At 46.1% G+C, this 19575-nt stretch overlaps 1 protein-coding gene across 1 annotated transcript in view; it reads left to right on the top strand.

Moving 5' to 3' along the window:
* The first annotated feature begins 505 nt into the window (after positions 1–505).
* Positions 506–19575, top strand: part of LOC147893127 (uncharacterized protein At4g15545-like) — a 124570-nt gene continuing 105500 nt past the window's right edge. The window contains exons 1-2 of the mRNA XM_087386850.1: positions 506–775; positions 11052–11120. Coding sequence (XP_087242976.1) covers positions 506–775; positions 11052–11120 — 339 coding nt within the window. The remainder of the gene's footprint in view (positions 776–11051; positions 11121–19575) is intronic.

Below are 19575 nucleotides of genomic sequence, written 5' to 3'. Positions count from 1 at the left end.
ACCTAAGTTCATTGGATACCCTCGTTGGTGTAAGGGAGCGATGCTAACACCAAGACCCATATATAACGAATCCCAACGGTAATAAACATCAAAGGACGTAGAAAGCTGTAGAAAATCTCAGCCGTTGGAAATGGAGATCCGGCGGTCATGAGCGCTCCATGCACCACCTGCCTGCTTCATCGTAGGTTTCTTCTCAGTTCCCCATCGCCGTAACCAACTTTTGCTGTGAGCTCCAGCGATCCATCCAGCTCAATCAGCCTGCTCTGCTCGCCTGCAAGCCGCTTTGTTATAGACCCACAACTTCATGTTCACAGCACAACCTACACGGATAGCTTCCATCGCTTCTTCAATCCAGCTGCGGCGCCCACCCGTGAACAGATCTGCATCACTCCGTCTCGCTTGATAGACATGTAAAGGCCACACATACGTGTTGAAGCGCCTTCGATTGAGTGCTGGTGAAGTCGCAGCTCCCACCAAGAGTGCTCCCACCTGCCGTGCTCGCAAAATGAGTACTGCTGGCGAAGATATCGAATTACCTCCAAAAATAATAGCGGCGCTTCCTACGGATCCCTTCGAACAATTTGATGTGGCGCGAAAGATCCTGTCTGGAGCAGTATCTGCGGGATTTTCTAAGCTCGAGGCAGAGACTGTGAAACTTCGACAAAAACTGGGAGAGAAGGAAAACAGCATTCACAGTATGCAGCAACGAATTGCAGAGCTTGAGCAATCCCTGCAAGAGACCACAATACGCCTTTCGCATGAAGTCGATCGGCAGGTTAAGCCCTTGCCCCTGTTCACTTTAAACATTTTCTATCCACGTCTATGTAAAGAGATGCGCGGCTCTGCGGAACAAGATATTAGAGGGCAGTCTTCGCCAGCAACTCTCCCCGCCACATTCATCCTTAGAAAGATTTCTAAGTGATCTTAGAATCGGTAGATGGGAAACATAGATGAGGAAACTAATTGACGAATACCTATGTATCTCCAGATATGTATTTAATACCTGCAGGTCCATGCACTCATTCTATGACCATGTTGCTCTTGTTTCGGCCGGAGGTTGGAACGGCCTCTAGATGTGGAGGATTCTAACCCTACACACATGACAAGAAAAGGGAGAACGGCCTTCCGTACATCCAAGCCCCGCACGTCATTTGGTTTGACTGCTGTTATGCCAACTCTTGTCAATAGCTATGCTAAGCTTAGCTCAAGAAATCCATCCAAAGTGTCTGAGGACACGCAGGCTCAACACTCCCTCCGCCCCTCGGATCTCAAACCAACCGTGGCTCTAATACCATATGAGAAGTGCAGCGGAAAAGTATGGAAGAGAGAGAGAGATAGCATGCCTCACACACACACACACTAAGAAGGAGAAAAAGGAGAGAGAGAGGCACAAGAGAACTGCAAGCGATCTCTGGAGAAAACCCCGCTACAACTGGGGAAAAACCTCGGACAGAACAGGCTGCTCGAGAGCTCAGACATAACAGCTCAACAACCAGAAGAACGGGAGCATGAGGGAGTGGATGAACTGCTCCACTACCCTGCTCCTCAAGTGATGCTGTGGGCTGGCTCTGCACCTCTGCCAGACTCCACTCTGTGGTGGACTGATCTGTTCCAACAAGATGCTCAAAAGGGCTGGTTCTGCTCCTCTGCCAGGCCCTCCAATGTGTGATCAAATGAGGGCTGAGGGGGGCGTTTAAATAGCCCCCCCCTAGCCCCTCCCTACTCGACTGCTAGACTAGGGCCGACCCCTGCTGGTAGGTGGGCCGACTACAGCACCTAGGGCTGGGCACACAGCCCTATATCAAGGGCGCACCCCTCTACGCCTAGGGGGGCCAACTCAGCAGGCCGTACAGGAGCCGACCAGGCTGCTACTCCCCTATATAAGGGGCTCACCCTCTCCAGCATACAAAGTGGCTGCCTATGGCCGACATGGCCTGGAGATAGAGCTGGCCCAGCACCCTACAAGAGGGACTGCTGGGGCCTAGTCTCCTGTCCAAAACACCTGCCAACCTACCTAGATCTATCCTCACAGGGATGGGCACACCCACAACAAAAGCCCTCTCTCTGCCTACCCTTACCTCACACTGGGCAGGCACACCCACCAACACTAGCCCTCTCTCACTAAAGTGACATCAAGAGATGTTCACCCCCAACACCTACATGGCAATGCAATGAATGTCTCAAAAAGAATAGTGTTTTACAATGAAAGTAACACTGTGGTTCTCTAAAAGGAAGCCTATCTCCAAAACAATGTCTCTGACCACAGCTCAGCAAAGATAAAGGGATGGATCAAATTCATCCATCTATTGATACTGTTAAAGTCAACAAATGCCAAACCAAACTTCTTATCCAATGTTTCCAATTATTGTAAAATTCTAGAACACGTCAGCTTCCATCCACAAATCCTCCAAAGATGCAAGAGTTGCCAAGAGCTCCGAGATCAAATTGCAATTCCAATCTCCCCACTTTACTCAAGTCGAAAATGATGCCAGATGCTTGCATGAGTGAGTTGCTTGTCAAATAGCACCCAGGCTCATAACAAAACAGCAAATCATTTCTTTAAAGCTGACACGGGTTTGCACTAGTGGTAACCGGGGGCAAGATCAAGTTCGAGAAGGAGCCCTAGGATGAAGTTGTAGCAAGAAGGCAGCAGCTGGATGCAATTGCAGCAAGTCTAGATGTCTTATTGAAGTACTCTATATGAAAATTTTAGAACATTAAATCTTCACATAAATACTATTCATAGAGTAGGGATAATAAAAATTGTGAAATAAAAGAAACCGAAGTAGCATGGGGTGTAAACATAATCTAGCCGCTACTAGGACAATAAATCTTTGTTTATTTATTCCAAGGGATACATGATTGCAATACAGCAGTGTTCAGAGTTTACTATAACTTTTTTGAAACCATACAGCATAGCTAGAGATGTCCAAGGCACCAACTACCTCCAAAACAATGTCTCTGACCATAGCTCAGCAACGATAATGGGATGAATCAAAATTGTCCATCAACCGATACGAATCACCCACAGGTCAATTCCACGATGAGTAACACAAATCCAAGTTGCCACAGTGGATGGTCAGAGCAAGCACAATAGAGGTCCAGCCCATCGCTGCTCTACTTAGAGGAGAGCGACCAACATGAGGTGTCACCCTTGACATGGCTTGAGATCCCAGAGACCACACCCTCTGCCATGGCGAGAGACAGCTCGACCAGCTACAAATACACAACATCTTTGTGTCTCATCGGAGGGATACCACAACTCCTGGATATGTCCTTGGAGCTGACCTACTAGAGTCTCTTGAGAGTTTCTGAGAGTGTGTTTTTCAGGTTTTGAGATCATTAGGTTAGCTTATCACTCAGCAAGGGTCTTAGCGAGCCCTTTGCTTCAGCCTTGTATGAGTTATTCTGCTGATTGTACTTGGTCTCATAGGCCCGCGCGCCCTCCTGAAGACGTTAACACAACTATATTTCTTTCTTTCTCTGAAATGAAAAGTCAACGATGCCAAACCGAACTTCTTATCAAATGTTTCCAATCAGCGTAAAATGCTAGAACATCTCCAAAACGCAGATGTGAGAGCAGCCAAGAGCTCCAAGATCAAATCGCAGTTCCAATCTCTCCACTTTACTCAAGTCGAAGATGCCAAATGCTACCATGAGCAAGTTTAGCACCCATCATAACAAAACAGCAAATCACTTCTTTGAATCTGACACGGGTTTGCACTATTGGTGACCTGGAACAAGATCAGGTTCCAGACGGAGCCCTAGGAAGAAGTTGTAGCAAGAAGAAGGTGGCTGAATACAATCGCAGCAAGAGATAGCTTAAAGAACTACTCAAGATGAAATCCCAGTCTAGTAAAGGGATGGGAAGCAAGCAATGCAAGCCCCAGGTGCACCCAAGGCACTAGAGAGCAATGGGCAGTGGATCCAGCTCTTAGAGGTGCATTTGGGCACTGGAAAAGGCGGAGACGGAGGCAGCAGCAGGGTGCAGCAGAGGCCGCAGCAGCAGCAGCAAACATTAGCATATGCGTAGGGCTCATCCATTGAGTAAACACACAGGTGTAGAAAGGCATCTGACAGTGATGAATAATTAGGGCTGTTAAATCTCCTCCACCACCAAACCAGCTGTCCTTGATTGACAAAAAATAACTAATCAAAGGTATTCAATTGGAAGGCTTCCTAATAAATCTGAATAAGATGAGGATACACATAGATAATTTTCAATCCACTTGCCGTTTGTGACAAAGATGGACTTGTGATAAGGATTCTTGTACTCGGGAAGGTCAGTATTACTGCAAGTACTTCCTGAAATTTCAGCACCACCCCCATTCACACTATTTTCATATCCACCAGTTAGTTCCTAACACCTTCCACGAGGTTTGTGGGTCATCCAATGGTGATTTGAGCAACTATACATGATTATTAAGATATAGCAAGATCACATACAATAGATAGTGAGTTAGAAGTGATCTCTGGATCTATTGCTTTTTAGCAAGTTTTCTCTTGCACATTACATTGATCACTCAAAGATCTACTCATAGGCGATAGTATTGAGTTTTCTAGACTAATGTATGAGCCTAGAAAAAACCTTTTGATTAGTTATGTGCATGGATGGAGGGTTCATGGGAGGAATTTTTAAAAGGGCTAGTAAATTTAACTAGATCTAGTTGTAAACTTAAACCCAAGATTAGGTTAGTTAATCCATAACGAAGTTCTCATCAACACTAATTACTTAATGATTGATTAGAGATTTCTGCTTATGGTTTTTGCCTTCATTAGTCTAGTCTAGAATGTAAGTTTGCAAGTCTTTCTAGATTGCAATTTCAGTTCTAGTGCTTCCTACTTGCATGCTCTCAGCTTCCACTTGATTACATGTGCTTTTACCTACCTCTTGGCATAATGTCTTGCTTAGAACACCTCTTTTGCATATAGAACACCTTGGAGCACTTATGGAGGCAATTCTCTAGACACATGGGCCCCATTACACGTTGTCGACTACTTCTGATCGGTCTGCTGGTTGGCCGACCAGGTCTGTGGACCGGACAACCAAACCAGCCCTTTGGGGGACTATTGAAGCACCCAATGGCTGTGCTGTTTGTTCCCACGTCTAGGGCTAACAACAGCTCCTTGTGACTTCTCCAATGGAGCCTGAAATAGGCTGCACACATGCTCTAAATCAGGGCCCATTTTTGGCCCAAAGAATGGTCAACACCAAATGGCTGTCTCTTTGAGGACAGATCTGCCCTAAAGGGTGGGTCATAAATAAACCTAAGAAGGAAGTCTCTGTGCTTCCAATATGGCATCCTATGTGCTTCCCATGTGGCAACCTGTTCATCCCTCCCCTTGCGCTGATTTCTCTATGGGTGCACCCCCGTGCTCAAAACGGGGAGTTGAGGCTTATTCTATAATATCCCTCTCAATTAGTTGTTGCGAGTCATAGAACACTCTTTAAAAAATGTGCTCGATCTTTGCTCCTTGGGAAGAGATCTGAGGAACACATTGAAAGCATGTTCTATGTCTAGTCCAAACACCCGTAGATCAAATTCTAGCATTTGCTATTTGACAGTCTAGTCTGTATCATCTAGAAACTGCTCTGCAACATCCACTCCACCCGATGCATACTTGGTAACTTGTCCAATGATGTCCTTCACCAACTGGTAGCAACCGTCTAACAAATCTCTTTGTGAAAATCTCTATCCAAAGGCTAGCTGTCTCTGCCATCCCGCTCAATGCTTCTTGTGAGCAATGCTTAGGTTTGGATCCCGAGTCTTCAAGGTCACATCCGTACTCCCTTTGTACTCTCCCATCTATGACACAAAGTCTTCAACGGAGTCTGATCTATTATGTTAGAAATCGACCTACAAAGGGTACGCATAGCGAAAGACTGACTCACACAGTGTATGTGGGGAGTGGAATCACAAACTGCTGAAACTTATGTTCATCAAATAGATGTGCAAACTCATCAATAAACAATGAGCCAGCTAGATATAGAAGCTACCAAAAGAATATATATTTCCATCCAAAACTATGGACACAATATAAAGAGAGATAGATCCAAATTCCCACCAGAGCGTGGTCCTTTGATCTTACCATGTACTTCTCCTATCTGTCGGATATGTGTGCACTACTGCTCCTGTTGTGTGCTGGGTATGAAATGAGGCCCAAGGCCTCTCCTTTTATAGACCCTCTGAAATGGCCGACCTTTTCTGGCCTAAATGGCTGACTTTGTCTGCCCCAAAACCAACCTGGTTGGCTGCCCCTACCAGCCCAACCAGGGCCCTATATAAGGGCTTTCACTTGCCCTTCCTTTGTTCCAGGTACAAGAGATGGCGCTCCCTCCCAACCGTGCGCTCCTGTGAAAGAAGCTTTGATGGCGAGCTGGAAACAGTAGAGGACGGAGGCTGGATGCTAAGGAATCAGGGTTGCTGTAGCCAGTGATGAAATGGGCTTCACAGGCTTGCTAGAGTCTGTACCCTTTGTGACATGCAGACAGTTGAGACGGAGGCACATGTAGCTCTACAGTGCCCCCGATATGCACATATCAGGGAGGACTACCAGCAGATACTGGGGGACTTCACTAAGTTGACATCAGTTCTCTCCACTGCCTCTCCGGCAGCATTGGGATCTTTTGTCACTCGTCTTTTTACCTGTCGTCAGGAAATCATAGACTCCTGACCTCTCTCCTTGAGGAGACTCTTTTTACATTGTATCGAGACGGGTCCCATGGGTCATTTTTGGCCCCCCGAGGACGCTAATAAACTCTCTTTCTTTCTTTCTTTCTTTCTTTCTTATATAGCCACCAGTCGTAGTCAGTTGGGCTCAATTGGGTGACCGACCCAGTCCGCCCAAAACGGTCGACTGGGGGTCAGTCCCGAAATAGGCCACTGACCACTGTCGGCCCACAGCCATCCGGGATCATCTGGGACTCCAAACGGGCCCCGCAACCCGAGAGTGGGCTACCCCGAGAAATGCTCCATCTACCCTCAATGCGGTCAATCATGGGATGCCTTCCCGCACTTGCATGTAGCCTAGTTGACAGTGTGCCAACTCCGTCCAGCCATCAAGCCACACATGGCCCCCATCTGGTGTCCAAACCAGGACCTACCGGATAACCGAGCTACTCAAATGCCTTCTCCTCATATGGGGGGCTTACAAGTAGAGTTAGCTGGTTCCCGCGTAGTTACATGAGAGTGGAGCATTGATATCTAGCAGTATGCTAGTTTTACATGTGCATTACGGGTTGATCATTCCCTCTTGCTATCTGATCACTTTCCAGTATGCTTGACATTATCTGTAGCACAATTGACAGATGATATGCCTTTCTTTGGTCGTCGCCTCCTCCATGTTAATAGTGCTTATTTGCTTCATCAACAATTTCAGAACATGGTGAGAGTGGCTGTCCGCCCCCTCCTCCCACATGCTCAGGAGGACATGGATTTTGCTTGGATCAGTCTTGCTCATCGTTTGCAGGCTGTCATTCAAGATTATGGATGGAGTTACATGGGAAACTTCAGGCTTAAGCTGAAATGGGCTCAATCTCACAAGCTACAAATGGATGCAATCAGCTCTCATAGGCAGCTCACCTCCTCTGAGCAGGACTCTTGTGCTTATGCTGTTCATATCATCCATCAAAATGATCTTCGCAAATTAAAGAAATGGCAAATCCGAGCTCGCATGAAACCCCTTCTGGATAAAGGCTACTCCTCCAAAGCTTTCTTTAAAAGCCTGCATGCAGATAGGCGAAAGGAGGATATTTGCAGGATCAAGCAAGATGATGGCACCTGGACCACTTCCAAATCAGAATTGGAATCACAATGCTCTCGTCATTTCCAGCATCTCTTTTGTCTTCAGCCTGATCATTCGATGCAAGTGAATGCAGCCAGGTCTCGGGAACAGGCTCATGCATTGGAGCAGCCCTTTATGCTTCATGAACTGGATGATGCTTTGAGTCATTTACGTAAAGGCAGCTCTCCTGGCTGGGATGGATTGACAGTTGAATTCTTCCGTGCATTTTGGGGTGATCTTAAAAACACTCTTCTTCTTATGATCAATCATGCTTGGACAGAACGATCTCTTCCTCCTTCTTGGAAGCATGGCCTTGTCAAATTGATCCCCAAAAAAAGGTTGTGTGAGACAATGGCTGATTGGCGGCCCATATCTCTTATGCCAGTCATTTACAAACTCATTGCCAAAATGATCGTCCTCAGGGTTCGATTTATTTTGCAAGCAGGACTTCATCCCAGGCAGTATGGGTTTGTTCCCAGAAGGCAGATTACTGACAATATCTCCAATGCTTTGCTTGCAATTGAGTATGCCAAATATTCCAAACAAGATGTTCTCATTCTGTAGGTGGACATTGCAAAAGCATTTGATACTATCCATTGGGATTTTATCTCTCAGACCATGCATAAGTTAGGATTTGGTCCTCGGCTGGTCCATATTATTTACTGGCTCTACTCCCATGCCACTGCGCAGTGTTTGCTTGGCGATGGGTTGTCAAGAACCTGGACTATGACCCGCTCAATGAGACAAGGTTGCCCTCTTAGTTCGCTACTGTATGCTATTGCTACTCATCCATTATTGTTGCACATGGACCATCTTGCAGCCACAGGGCACCTTCATGGATTGCAAATTCCAAGAGCACAGCCATTTCTTGCACAGGCATATGCTGATGATTCATATTTTATGCCCAGGAATTCTCAAAGTGACCTATCTCATTTGATGCAGACTCTAAATGATTTTGGCATAGCTGCTGGACTGCATATTAACTTTCAGAAGTCAAATCTTCTAGCATTGAAAGAAGCTGATTGGCATGCTCTTCTCTGGCCAGGCCACATTATTTCATCCCATACCATTGTGAGGCATTTAGGGTATCCCATTGGCTGGAATATTACCCCTCAACAACAGCTTCAATGGGTGCTTCAAAAGATTAACAAGAAGCTGGAATACTGGCATTTGTCCACTTGGCCTCTACATGTTCGACTCCGGATAGTGCAGTCCATCATTATGGCATATGTGCAATTTTACTTGCCTCTTCTTCCATGGTCTATCAGGCACTTGGCTTCCTATATGTCCCAGGCTATGGAGATATTTTGGAAAAGCAAATCTCACAAAAAGGCTTTGCGATTACTTCCCATGCAGTCTGTTTGTTCTCCTAAGACTCATGGGGGACTGAACATACTCAATCTTCAGTTCCATATGTTAGCAAGAAAGAGTACTATGATTGCTGATTTTTTCCAGCAAAAACAGCCATGGGCTATTATGTTAGCAGCTATGTGTGGAAACATGACGTCCCATTCATATGGGCATTGGATTACAGATCACTAGGACGCAGTCATGACCACTTTTCAGGGGAAAATTCCTGGTTGTCCTGTTTCTACTGCTTTTATTCATGATTGGAAGAGAATTCTTTCTTATGCCAAATGGTCAGGTGCTTCTTCCCATCATGGTAATTCTCTTCGCTTGGAAAGCATCCATTGGAGCAAGGTATTTGAATCGCCTCTTGCTTTACAGGCACCGATTAAAGCATATAATATTATGAAATTGGGCATAAGAATTGTTGGAGATGTTGTGGATCAACATGGTTATTTGCTTTCATTTCCACAAGCTTGCAGGACATTCCCCTTGGGTCTGCATCATAGACCCATTTGGAGAACACTTACAATTATGTTGCAGCCATTTGTTCCTGTTCCTCCGCTGTTTGTACAGGACAGACTACTGGACTGGAATCTGGTTTCCTCATCTCCTGCTACCTGTTCACTTTGAGTGCATAATCTCACTTTCTCGATGGTCTACAGGTTCCTTCTTCCACGGCCATGGATTGATAAGCATGCCAACACTCTTTGGAATCTGGATAGGCCTTTATCTTGGTGGCAATTACAACTCAAGAAAATCCAAATTGCCATTGAAACAGAGGCTTTTCTTTTGGAGATGTATAGTGGGAGCTTTTTCCGTTGGGGTGAAATTGGCAGCACATCGTATTGCTTCCTCTTCATGCCCTCGTTGCTCTCATCCCCGCGAAACAGTTCCCCACTTGTTATGGTCCTGCCCACACTCTGGAGTATTGCTCACTCATGTCTCTCATTTGCTGCGGCTTCGATTTCCCTCTATCAGATTCGGGAAACTCTTTTGGATGTTTGGATGCTTCTCATCTCAGATGTCTCCTTTCCTCCTTTTCTTTCACTGGGCTCGTTTCTGGCTACTATGGACCATTTGGACACAGAGATTGCATTCTAGGATGGGACAACAGTTTCCTCAGGCATATGCCTTCTTCAGAATGTCCCTCAAGCAATCATTATATGATAGTTATGCTGCAAAGGACTTGGATGCTACTAGTCTTGAAGTGTTTTCTGACTGTTTTTGAGTTTTTCCATTAGGCTCCTCTTGGAGTCTAATGCCATGTACATTGATTTCATGTTAATAATATAGCTACTGGTTTCACAAAAAAAAGTGTGTATGTGCATGCATGCATCCAGCAGCCTGCTTGTTGTGCAAACTTTTAGAAGAATCCAGGAATGTGCTTGATATTCCTGTGCAATGGTAAGGGAAAGAGCACAGATTCAAACCACAAATGCTCGTCATTCACAATATTACCAAGCAATACCACAATCATGCAAGGGACTACCTACTGTGATACCTGTATGCTATGTATACTAGCCACTTGACTCCTTGCAGTATGGATCTTACAAGAAGTAATGATGCTATTACTAAATATAGAGATGTTATTGGCACTTCATTATAAAGTACATAGAGATGTTATTCTTACAAGGAGCGATGACAATACTGTTAAATATAGAGATGATGCTATTATTATTAGATATAGAGAAGCTATTCGCAATTCATTTATAAAGTACATGTATTCAGACTAAACACCTCCAATTCATCAAGCAACAACATTCTACAAATACAAAATGGGACACATTGGTGAAGGCAGCAAAGAATGTTAATAAGCACAATCTTTTCTCTGTAAACTTCATATGGGATTATCAGTGCTATACATATGTTACAGAAAAACAGAAATTTGTCATACATAACAAGCATAAATTTTGCAGGAAAAGGTAATAAGTGAGAAAAATGCCCTCACTGCAATGGTTCATAAACTAAAGCGTCAAGTTGCCAAGGTAAAGACATTTCAATAGCAATACTCTAGTAATTCTATGTTTGTTTGAATATATGATAACAACTTCATAAGGATAGCTGTTAAATTCAGCTAAATCAAGTAACAGGTTAGGCATATAAAGGCATCACTGTTTGTGGCTTCTCAAAATCCCTGCATTTCATATAACATTGAAGGGCTTCTCATTGACCATATCCATCACCTAAATTTACCTTGAGATTTCTGCATAATGAGAATCTGGTTGGCCTAGAATTTGAGCAAAGACATGAAATGAAGCCAAAAGAAAGTGAATTATACCTGAAGAGAAGAATACAAAGTGGAGAAGACTTATAGAAGTGATCCACATGGATGTGAGTGGGATCACAGTGTTTGTGTAGGGAGAAAAACTACAATCTGCATGGAGATGCGAATAGCATGATAGATGCCATCAACTTATCGCCTGTCCTGGTCTCCAGTGATTTCCCTTTGGCACTGATTTCCAGTTCCCCCTCTCCCTATGATGTACTAGGTCATATGTTCTTTCACCCCAAAAAAGACCCTTCCATTTAAGTAAAGAAAACCTTGGTTGCATAAAACCTGTGCCAAACCAACCAAAGGCTAGCTAAAACTTAAGACAAAACCCCCTCCCAGGTTGAAAAACCTTGACTATGATGGTCAAAGCAACATAAATGAGAGATCCCGAACAGAAATGACTAGCCACCCAACAGTGGAGTACTGTGAGGTCCCACCTCAGCCAAACCAGTGCATATAAAGTGCTGACTCTGGGTCTTGAGAAGGACATCACATCTATATAGGGCTGCTCTGACAAAGGTCCCAAACACAATTAGTGTCAACGATCTCTACCAGTGGGCATCCAAAGACAAGCACCCGAAGGCAATCAGCCTTCCAAATATGCTGGGTGGCTCCCTATTATCCCTTGTGTGTCTGGACCCTTGAAATAAGAGAGCTGATTCAAGGTAGCCTGATCGTTTCACAGCTGAATAATCATGCCTCTAAGGACATGCCTGGACCTACTAGCCCCGGATAGGTCTTCATATTGATTGTTGAACTGATGTGGTAAGCCACCTGACTGCACCTTAGAATTGGTAGATGATACAAAAATTTGAGTCAAGAATATGATACTAATCACTGTTACTCAGGTACAAATATACAAGAGGTCCCGTCCATGCTTGATAAGAACATACATAGATGGACGTGCACCAGTTAACAATTAAGAACAGAGAATTAGTTCTTCTAGAGACATAAGTCAACAAGAATAAGTGATCTAATCCCATTCACTACGCTGCAAGCTCATATCACCAGCCTCTCCTCTCTCCTCTCACCTCTGAGTTTAGATGCCCACTTAGAGGCTCCACCCATTTGGTTTTCTTTAGTCTCATAGACCCTTCAGTCTTTCAAAAACTTTACTCTCTCTCTCTCTGTCTCCTGTGTCTGGCCTCCTCAATGATCCCTCTAAGTGTAAAAATGTGATCGTAAGTCGAGTGATCCGCCCTGCCTGTCCGGATGCCCTGAGCCCCTCTACCTCTGCGCCTACAGATACTGATGTTTGCTCGGATGATCCGCAGCAAACCATCGGTACCACACCAGATCATTCTAGCAGAGTTCGGCGCCTCACCCCTACAGCTTGATGCGGCTTTTCAGGCTATCACCTATCTCCATAGAGTCAGGGATTTCAGCTCCTCTGCCAACGGTCGCCTCCGCCTACCTTGGCTAGCCGTATCCTCCTCTATGGCCTTATCCGTTGATGGGGACCAGCGATGCTAGTATAGTCGTCTTTCCAGTTGGTTCACTCGACTGGGCCTCGACTTAGACCGGTTGCCTCCTTTTCAGTACAGCCTCGACATTCCACCATCTCCCCTCTCCCCCACTGACCAGGAGGTCAACCGGCTCATTCGAGCGGATCTGCTCCAGCTCCACACCTGGCGGACATGGTTTCTTCTCTTCGAGCTTCCTGTGAAGCTCGACTTCTACCGCCGACAGTACCTCCAGATCTCACAAGAGGGCTTCATCACACCTCCGGGTTACACACAGCTTCATCTACCACATGCGCTCCGGATCTCCCTCGATCAGTTCAGGGTCTCGTCACACCGATTACGGATCGAGCGCAGACGCACAGAGGGTATCCCACGAGAGGACCGCCTTTGCCCACTCTGCGACTTGCAGGAGATCGAGTCGGAGGAGCACTTTGCTTTCAGATGTCCTATCTATTATGCCATTTGAGGCCGGTACCACTGCCTCTTCCGCGACGGATTTGGCTCCCTCCCACACATGCTGCAGTTCTCGGATCAGCGATGCCTAGCCGCTTTCTTACATGAGATGACTCGCCACTGAGATACCTCTCTCCGAGCACGGCGACACGAGCAGCACACACAGCGTGAGGACACCCAGCGGCCTATCACTGACTTCTTCCAGTCACAGGATACCTCTTCTCAGTCTAGCCGACGATGCGGACGTGAGCGAGAGCCAGAGCCACGACAGCTGCGCCAACGGACAGACTCACACATCCAGGTCCATGACATCTCGTCTCTGCTCTCTGCCCGTCCCACCGGGGTTACCATTGCCCTCATCCACAGGGCCACCCGCCGCCCCCGACGACCGAGGCCACGTGACGTCAGAGGCCAATCATCTATCGCAGGGTTTTTTCTGACCTCCCATTTGACGGCCCCTCTATGATTGGTCTCTGACGATCACCACCTGCACATGTATACTGTATCTCCCCCCTCTGCCCCATTTTTGGTGCCCCCCCCTTCTTTTTTGTATCGTCTGGAGGTAGACACATATTTTTTGTATCAGGGCTAGACACACAGTCCTTCATAACCTCTTTTTTGTAGAAACGGTTGGCTGAGACCACCACCGTTATGCTCATTGTATCAGTTATCTTTAGTCTCATAGACCTTCACGGTCTCCCGAAGACTTTAATAAACTTTCTTTCTTTCCTTCTTTCTCTCTCTCTCTCTCTCTCTCTCTCTCTCTCTCTCTCTCTCCCCCAGCCCCCCCTGCCTCCCCTCCCTCCCAGCCTCCCCGCCTAGCTCTCTCACCCCCCAACGTTCTCACCTACCCCCTAGCCTCTCCGCCTAGGCTCCTAGCCCCCCAAGCCTCCCCGCCTAGATTTCACTCACCCGCCTGAATTTTGCATGGCATTTTGCCCTCCCATCTACTCGTGGGCTGCTGCAAGCCCTCCTGCAGGTCATAGACCTGCTCCAGGCTAGTACGGGGCACTTGCACTCCAACTTCTTGATCACACCATAGCTCCAGGTCCCCATGGGGGCTACAGGACCGGGCCTGCTCCAACATCCTTTGAGTGGACCCTTGGATGACCTGTACAAGCCCTACTCCCAAACCTGCAAAGACCACCCAAAATCAAGAAAATCAAGGACCTCACCTGCTGCTGCCTTTCAAACCTGCAAGGACTTGTAAAACGACCAAGGAGCATCCAAGAACTAGGCCAAAGTCAAGAGCATATCAGGTGCATCAAGAAACTGCCAAACATGTGAGTAGTTCAAAATACTTTTTAATATCTGATATGTTCTGAAAAAAGGGGGCTTTCAACTGTCAAGGTTACAGATTTGTTTGGCACAATGCCTACACGAGGATGTGTAGAGTATACATGGGGGAAGCAATGCTATTGCGGGGAGGACGCCACCTAAGACCATCTTTGGTGTCATCACCCACCTCAACAAAACCTGCATAGTCTTGATTGAAAAAATAGAAAATCTGGAAGCTACAAATGTGACCCCGTTAGCTAAAAAATCACAAGTTGACAAAGTGTCTGAAGTGAAGAGGCAGGGAGGAAAGATGCATGAAGAATGGAGGAAAGACAAGGTCAAAAGAGAGGAATGGGAAAAGGAGAAAACAACATGGGAAGCAGAAAGGATTTGCCTCAAAGATAAAATGCAGGCCATGTCTACTGCAATACAGTAACGCAAGGTCATCATGGGGACACCGTGCAAGTAACCACGCTGAGTTCACACAGCAAATCACAAAAGAGAAAGCAGATATACTTGCATGGAAAGAAGTGGTGAAAAAAGCATCGTAGCACCCAAAAAGGAGCTCATATCTGAAACATTGGAGGAAAAAGGAGGCGGAGCAGCAAGGCATTGAATTTTCTGGTTAGAAATGGAAGCCTTGCAAGTAATGATGCAAGGGAAACATGCAATCACATAGCAAATCACGAAAGGGAAAGCACATATATTTGCATGGAAAGAATTTGTGAAAAAGGGCACAATACCTCATATATACGAGTTCAGGCACCTGACGCATGACCGATTTTCATCGCAGTATGCTACTTCCCCTTGAACACGTTATCATGAGGTCACCACAGAGGGATGCAGTCCATACGAGATGATACATGGTAATATCACGGAATTCTCTAGGTATGGGGAGATCCTCTTCGTGACTTCAATGTGCATACTAAGGGTAGACAGGTCGAGCTACTTGAGTTTGGATCCGACCACCTAACAATCCTCCTTGGCGGGAGGAAGTAGCGTTGGCGGAAGTAGCATGGAACGCTTTACCCGATCTAGTGGTGGAAACAAACGCCTCGATGGGGGAAGACCTCCTACTCAAAGAGTGAGGGAGAGAACCCAGAGGAGGAAACTGTACGGGTGAAAGAACCCATCCATCCAAAGAGGAAGCCAACGTAGGATCAAAAGGAATACCCATCAATTCTCACCAAAAGTGGACTCATCAGGAAAGTCCGCTAGATCTGCAAGGGCCAAAAAGGAGTTTGTGAAGCTCAAACCTGGCGTTGGGGTACGTATAATGCATGCAGTCAAAACCGGAGAGACAGTGGGTGCAACCCCTTTCCCTCTGTCTAGGAGGGAAGACGTGAAAAAAGGATGAGCCTGCTCAAAAGAACCATGACCATAAAAATATGCAATAGGGTCAAGCGAGGGAGTTGCAGTCGGGAAAGCATATGGAGCAGCATCCTAAGGTAAGCATGGGGTAGCTTCAGGTATCACTGTGATCAGACCTTGAAGTACCACTAAAGTCGCAGCCTGAGGAGGATCATGAGAGTCACTAGTCACAACCAAAATGGGAATATCCGAAAGTCCCTAGCGTGGCTAGGTCCAGGGTTCATGAGGGCCCCTCTTGATCTGTAGGTGGTGGACGTGCATGGACACTAACTGGGACCCAATGGGAGACAACTGGAGCAAGGTTCAAGATGAACACTCTGAGGAGAAATAGCCTAAGTAGGTCGGGGAGGTCGTGAAGGAGATGCACTAGAAGGTCTTTTGGGCCTCTTTTTCTTTCTTAGCAAAATGCCCAAAGGACCTACAGATCTTACATTGGCCTTGTCTGCCCGCAATCTCAACTCTCTGTCAAAAAAAGGAACCATCAGGGTGCTAGAGCATAATATGATCATCGGATAAGTTAGGGTCATCAACGATAACCCTCACTCTCGAAAACCTATCCGATCTGACTGCCTCTACTGAAGAGGGTAAATCAGGGAGGGCGGATCTGAGTGACAACTCCGAACTGCTCTCCAATCAAAGCAAGAAGCCGATGGTAAACCTGAGGAAGTCGTGGAAACCTGATGAAGAGTGTAGTGCCATGACTATCCTCTTCTACTGGGTCAAAACTCGGCTTAATGGGAGACAAGAAAATTCACCTAAAACCCAGTTGTAATGGGTTTTCTTTGAGCACCGTCCGTGCTCGCAGCCTCTGGAGAATCAAAGACCACTTGGAAAAAACCCCATCCCAATAAACAAACATCTTTAAGGCGTGGGGTGAGGTCAGAGGGCAATGATGCAACCATCCAATATCTGGCTTGAAGTCTTGAGGGGTGAGAGCCATAGACACGAGCGAAAAGAATGGTGGAAGATTCCCATTCCACATCTTTTTGAAGTTGCAGCAACACGTCTTTTGGAAATGTGCAAGTCCTTGCGGCCAGTGGAAGCGAGAGGCCTACTCAAACAAAAGAAATTATGCTCTATCTGTCTTGAAGAGAGCAAAGGAGGGAGAAAGAAAAAAAGGAGGGCATAGATCGTGAAAATAAACTACTCCCACATACCTCTCTCAGGTGGTGGCATCCATGAGAAGCTTGCTTGTTCTCCCCATACTCTGTTGAAGTCACCTCCAACAATCCACGAGTCCATGTTCGGCTATGGGGTGATGTGGGATCCGCACTCGGTGCATTTGGCCATGTGGCACCTTTTGGAGTTTCTACACCGCCAAGGGTCCCTGCCACAGATCGTGAAAATAAACTACTCCCACGTACTTCTCTCAGGTGGCAGCATCCTTGAGAACCTTGCTTATCCTCCCCAAACTCTATTGAAGTCACCTCCAACAAACCACGAGTCCATATTCGGGAGGCTCTCAGTCAGCTGCCTCCATACCGCGGGGCGCTGCGAGTTACAAGTAGGAGCATAAACATTCAGAATGCCTATCATGGAGTCTTCGAGTGTAGACACCTCACAAGCTCGTGGAGTTTGGTGCTACCTGTGATTCTTTGAAGCCTGCTTACTAGGCTTCTTCCGCTCCACCTTGGTCCAAGTTCCCTCAGACGGCTCTACAAAAGGTGTTTGGGACTCCACCCCCTATCTGGTCACTCATCGTACCCCGACAGTCACGTGCCAAGTGTCCCATCTACTTGCACCATAGGCATTGCCTTGGCAGCCCCAAGATCTCGATGTGTTGCTTGATATCTCCACCGTCGAGTCTCAAGAATGATCTCCTCTGGTAAGGTCTTGCGGCACTCGGCTATCAACTTGAGGCGAGGAACGCCATCATTTGCTACCAGTGACATTGTTGTTTGGGGTGGGGACTCAAGCACCATGCCAAAAGCCCTCCAAATCGAGTAGAGGATAGGCCAATGCTCCCTCGGGAGCCCCACGAAGTAGAGCATCACTAGGAAGCGGGGGCCAGGATAAATCGAATTTATGTTATCTACAATGAAACCATGATACCAAGGGATGAAGTACACAAGGTGTGGGCCTAGGAAAGCACCACAAGGGACTGAGTAGTAGCAAGGAGATCAACTAGAGGAGGAAGACACCACCTCCGAGATGGTGACATCTTGGATGTGGTCACCTTCTAATGATAGGATGTCCTGGATCCAATCTTGCATCTAGCACTTGTAGGAGAAAGTAATACAATCTTGCGAGTTGCTTGCTTCACCTGTTGCTTGTCTACTGGAGGGATAAGGACATAAATGATAAGGGGAGTCAAGGGTGCTACCATGAGAGTGTTGGTAAACTGAAAGGAAAGGAAAGAGTGGACACAAACTCAGAATACTTGCATTACATGCTTGTAGAATGAAGAAGAGTGAGGTCCTTAAGTAGGCACCTCATACATGCTCACTGACATCACTGATGACTTCAAAGCTCCACAATCATCTCCTCAATCTACTCCTAGATTCTCTCAATCATCCTATGTGGCTCTCCACCACCTAACTGTGCTTGTGGGCACCTAACTGTGCCTCTAGCACTCACACATAGAAACCAAGGTGTGCCTGAGGCATACACCTTGAGATATCCCATCAAACCCCCCCTCAAGGGAATGCCTCAGGCTATGTCAAGGATACATCTAGTCTCATAGTTTCTCATGCCATCTCATGGTGGTTAAGGATAAATCTATGGCTAGGTTCTCATGCTAGCAAGGGTTCCCTTGGGTGTAAGGTAAACAAAAGGGATACAAAAAGACCTTCCAATGGTTATCTCCCCTGCATGTATATGCACACAATGTCTGCAGGAGGTACCATGGAGCAAAACATACACATGGCCTACATCATAAGGTGACCAGAGGTGTTTACAAAACACACAAAAACACAATAGTTTATTTCATTCATTTTGGAGGACTATCCAGGCTGAGTACCTTGACATAAAAAGAGAGATCTGGAGCATACATAGAGATGATTTAAAATGCATAATCTTCATGGGATGCCTCATCTTGTGGAGGCTCTTCAACTGAAAGTAGATTTGCATTTTCTGTCTTTGCTTTGGCTCTACAAAACTTCTCATTATGGTTGTTCTTGCCACAGTGCTTGCATGGATTAATTTTGAAGCAGTCCTTTGAAAGGTGATTTGTCTTTCCACAGTGATTGCAAGGGGTATACTTGCCCTTCTGGACTTTTACAGCATAAACAGTGTCATTGCCTTTCCTGAGCTCCATATGCCTTTCTTCTTCTTGGAGAGCAGAGATAATACCTTCAAGATTAGGATTAGGAAGATTTTTCAAAGTGCTAACTATGTGATCATAATCTTCAGGCATACTCTTAAGTAACACTGCCATAGCATCATCTGGAGTAATAGGAGAGTTTATAGAAGCAAGTTGAGTCATAAGACTCCGCATATAGTTGACATGAGCTGCCAAAGTAGTACCACTAGCCATCTTCAATTCAAAGAAAGAGATTTTAAGTGATAGTTTAGAGATGTGAGAGCTAGCACCAAAAATCATGTCAAGCTTCTGCCAAGCTTCTGAAGGAGACTCTAAGTCAGAGATGTGGTGAATATAATCAT

Source organism: Dipteris shenzhenensis, chromosome 16, assembly GCF_047967505.1.
Source record: "Dipteris shenzhenensis isolate YYH24624 ecotype China chromosome 16, Dip_SZ_1.0, whole genome shotgun sequence".
In the NCBI taxonomy this organism is placed as follows: domain Eukaryota; kingdom Viridiplantae; phylum Streptophyta; class Polypodiopsida; order Gleicheniales; family Dipteridaceae; genus Dipteris; species Dipteris shenzhenensis.
The sequence above is the reverse complement of the archived record's forward strand: the minus strand, read 5'-3'. Positions and strand labels throughout refer to the sequence as shown.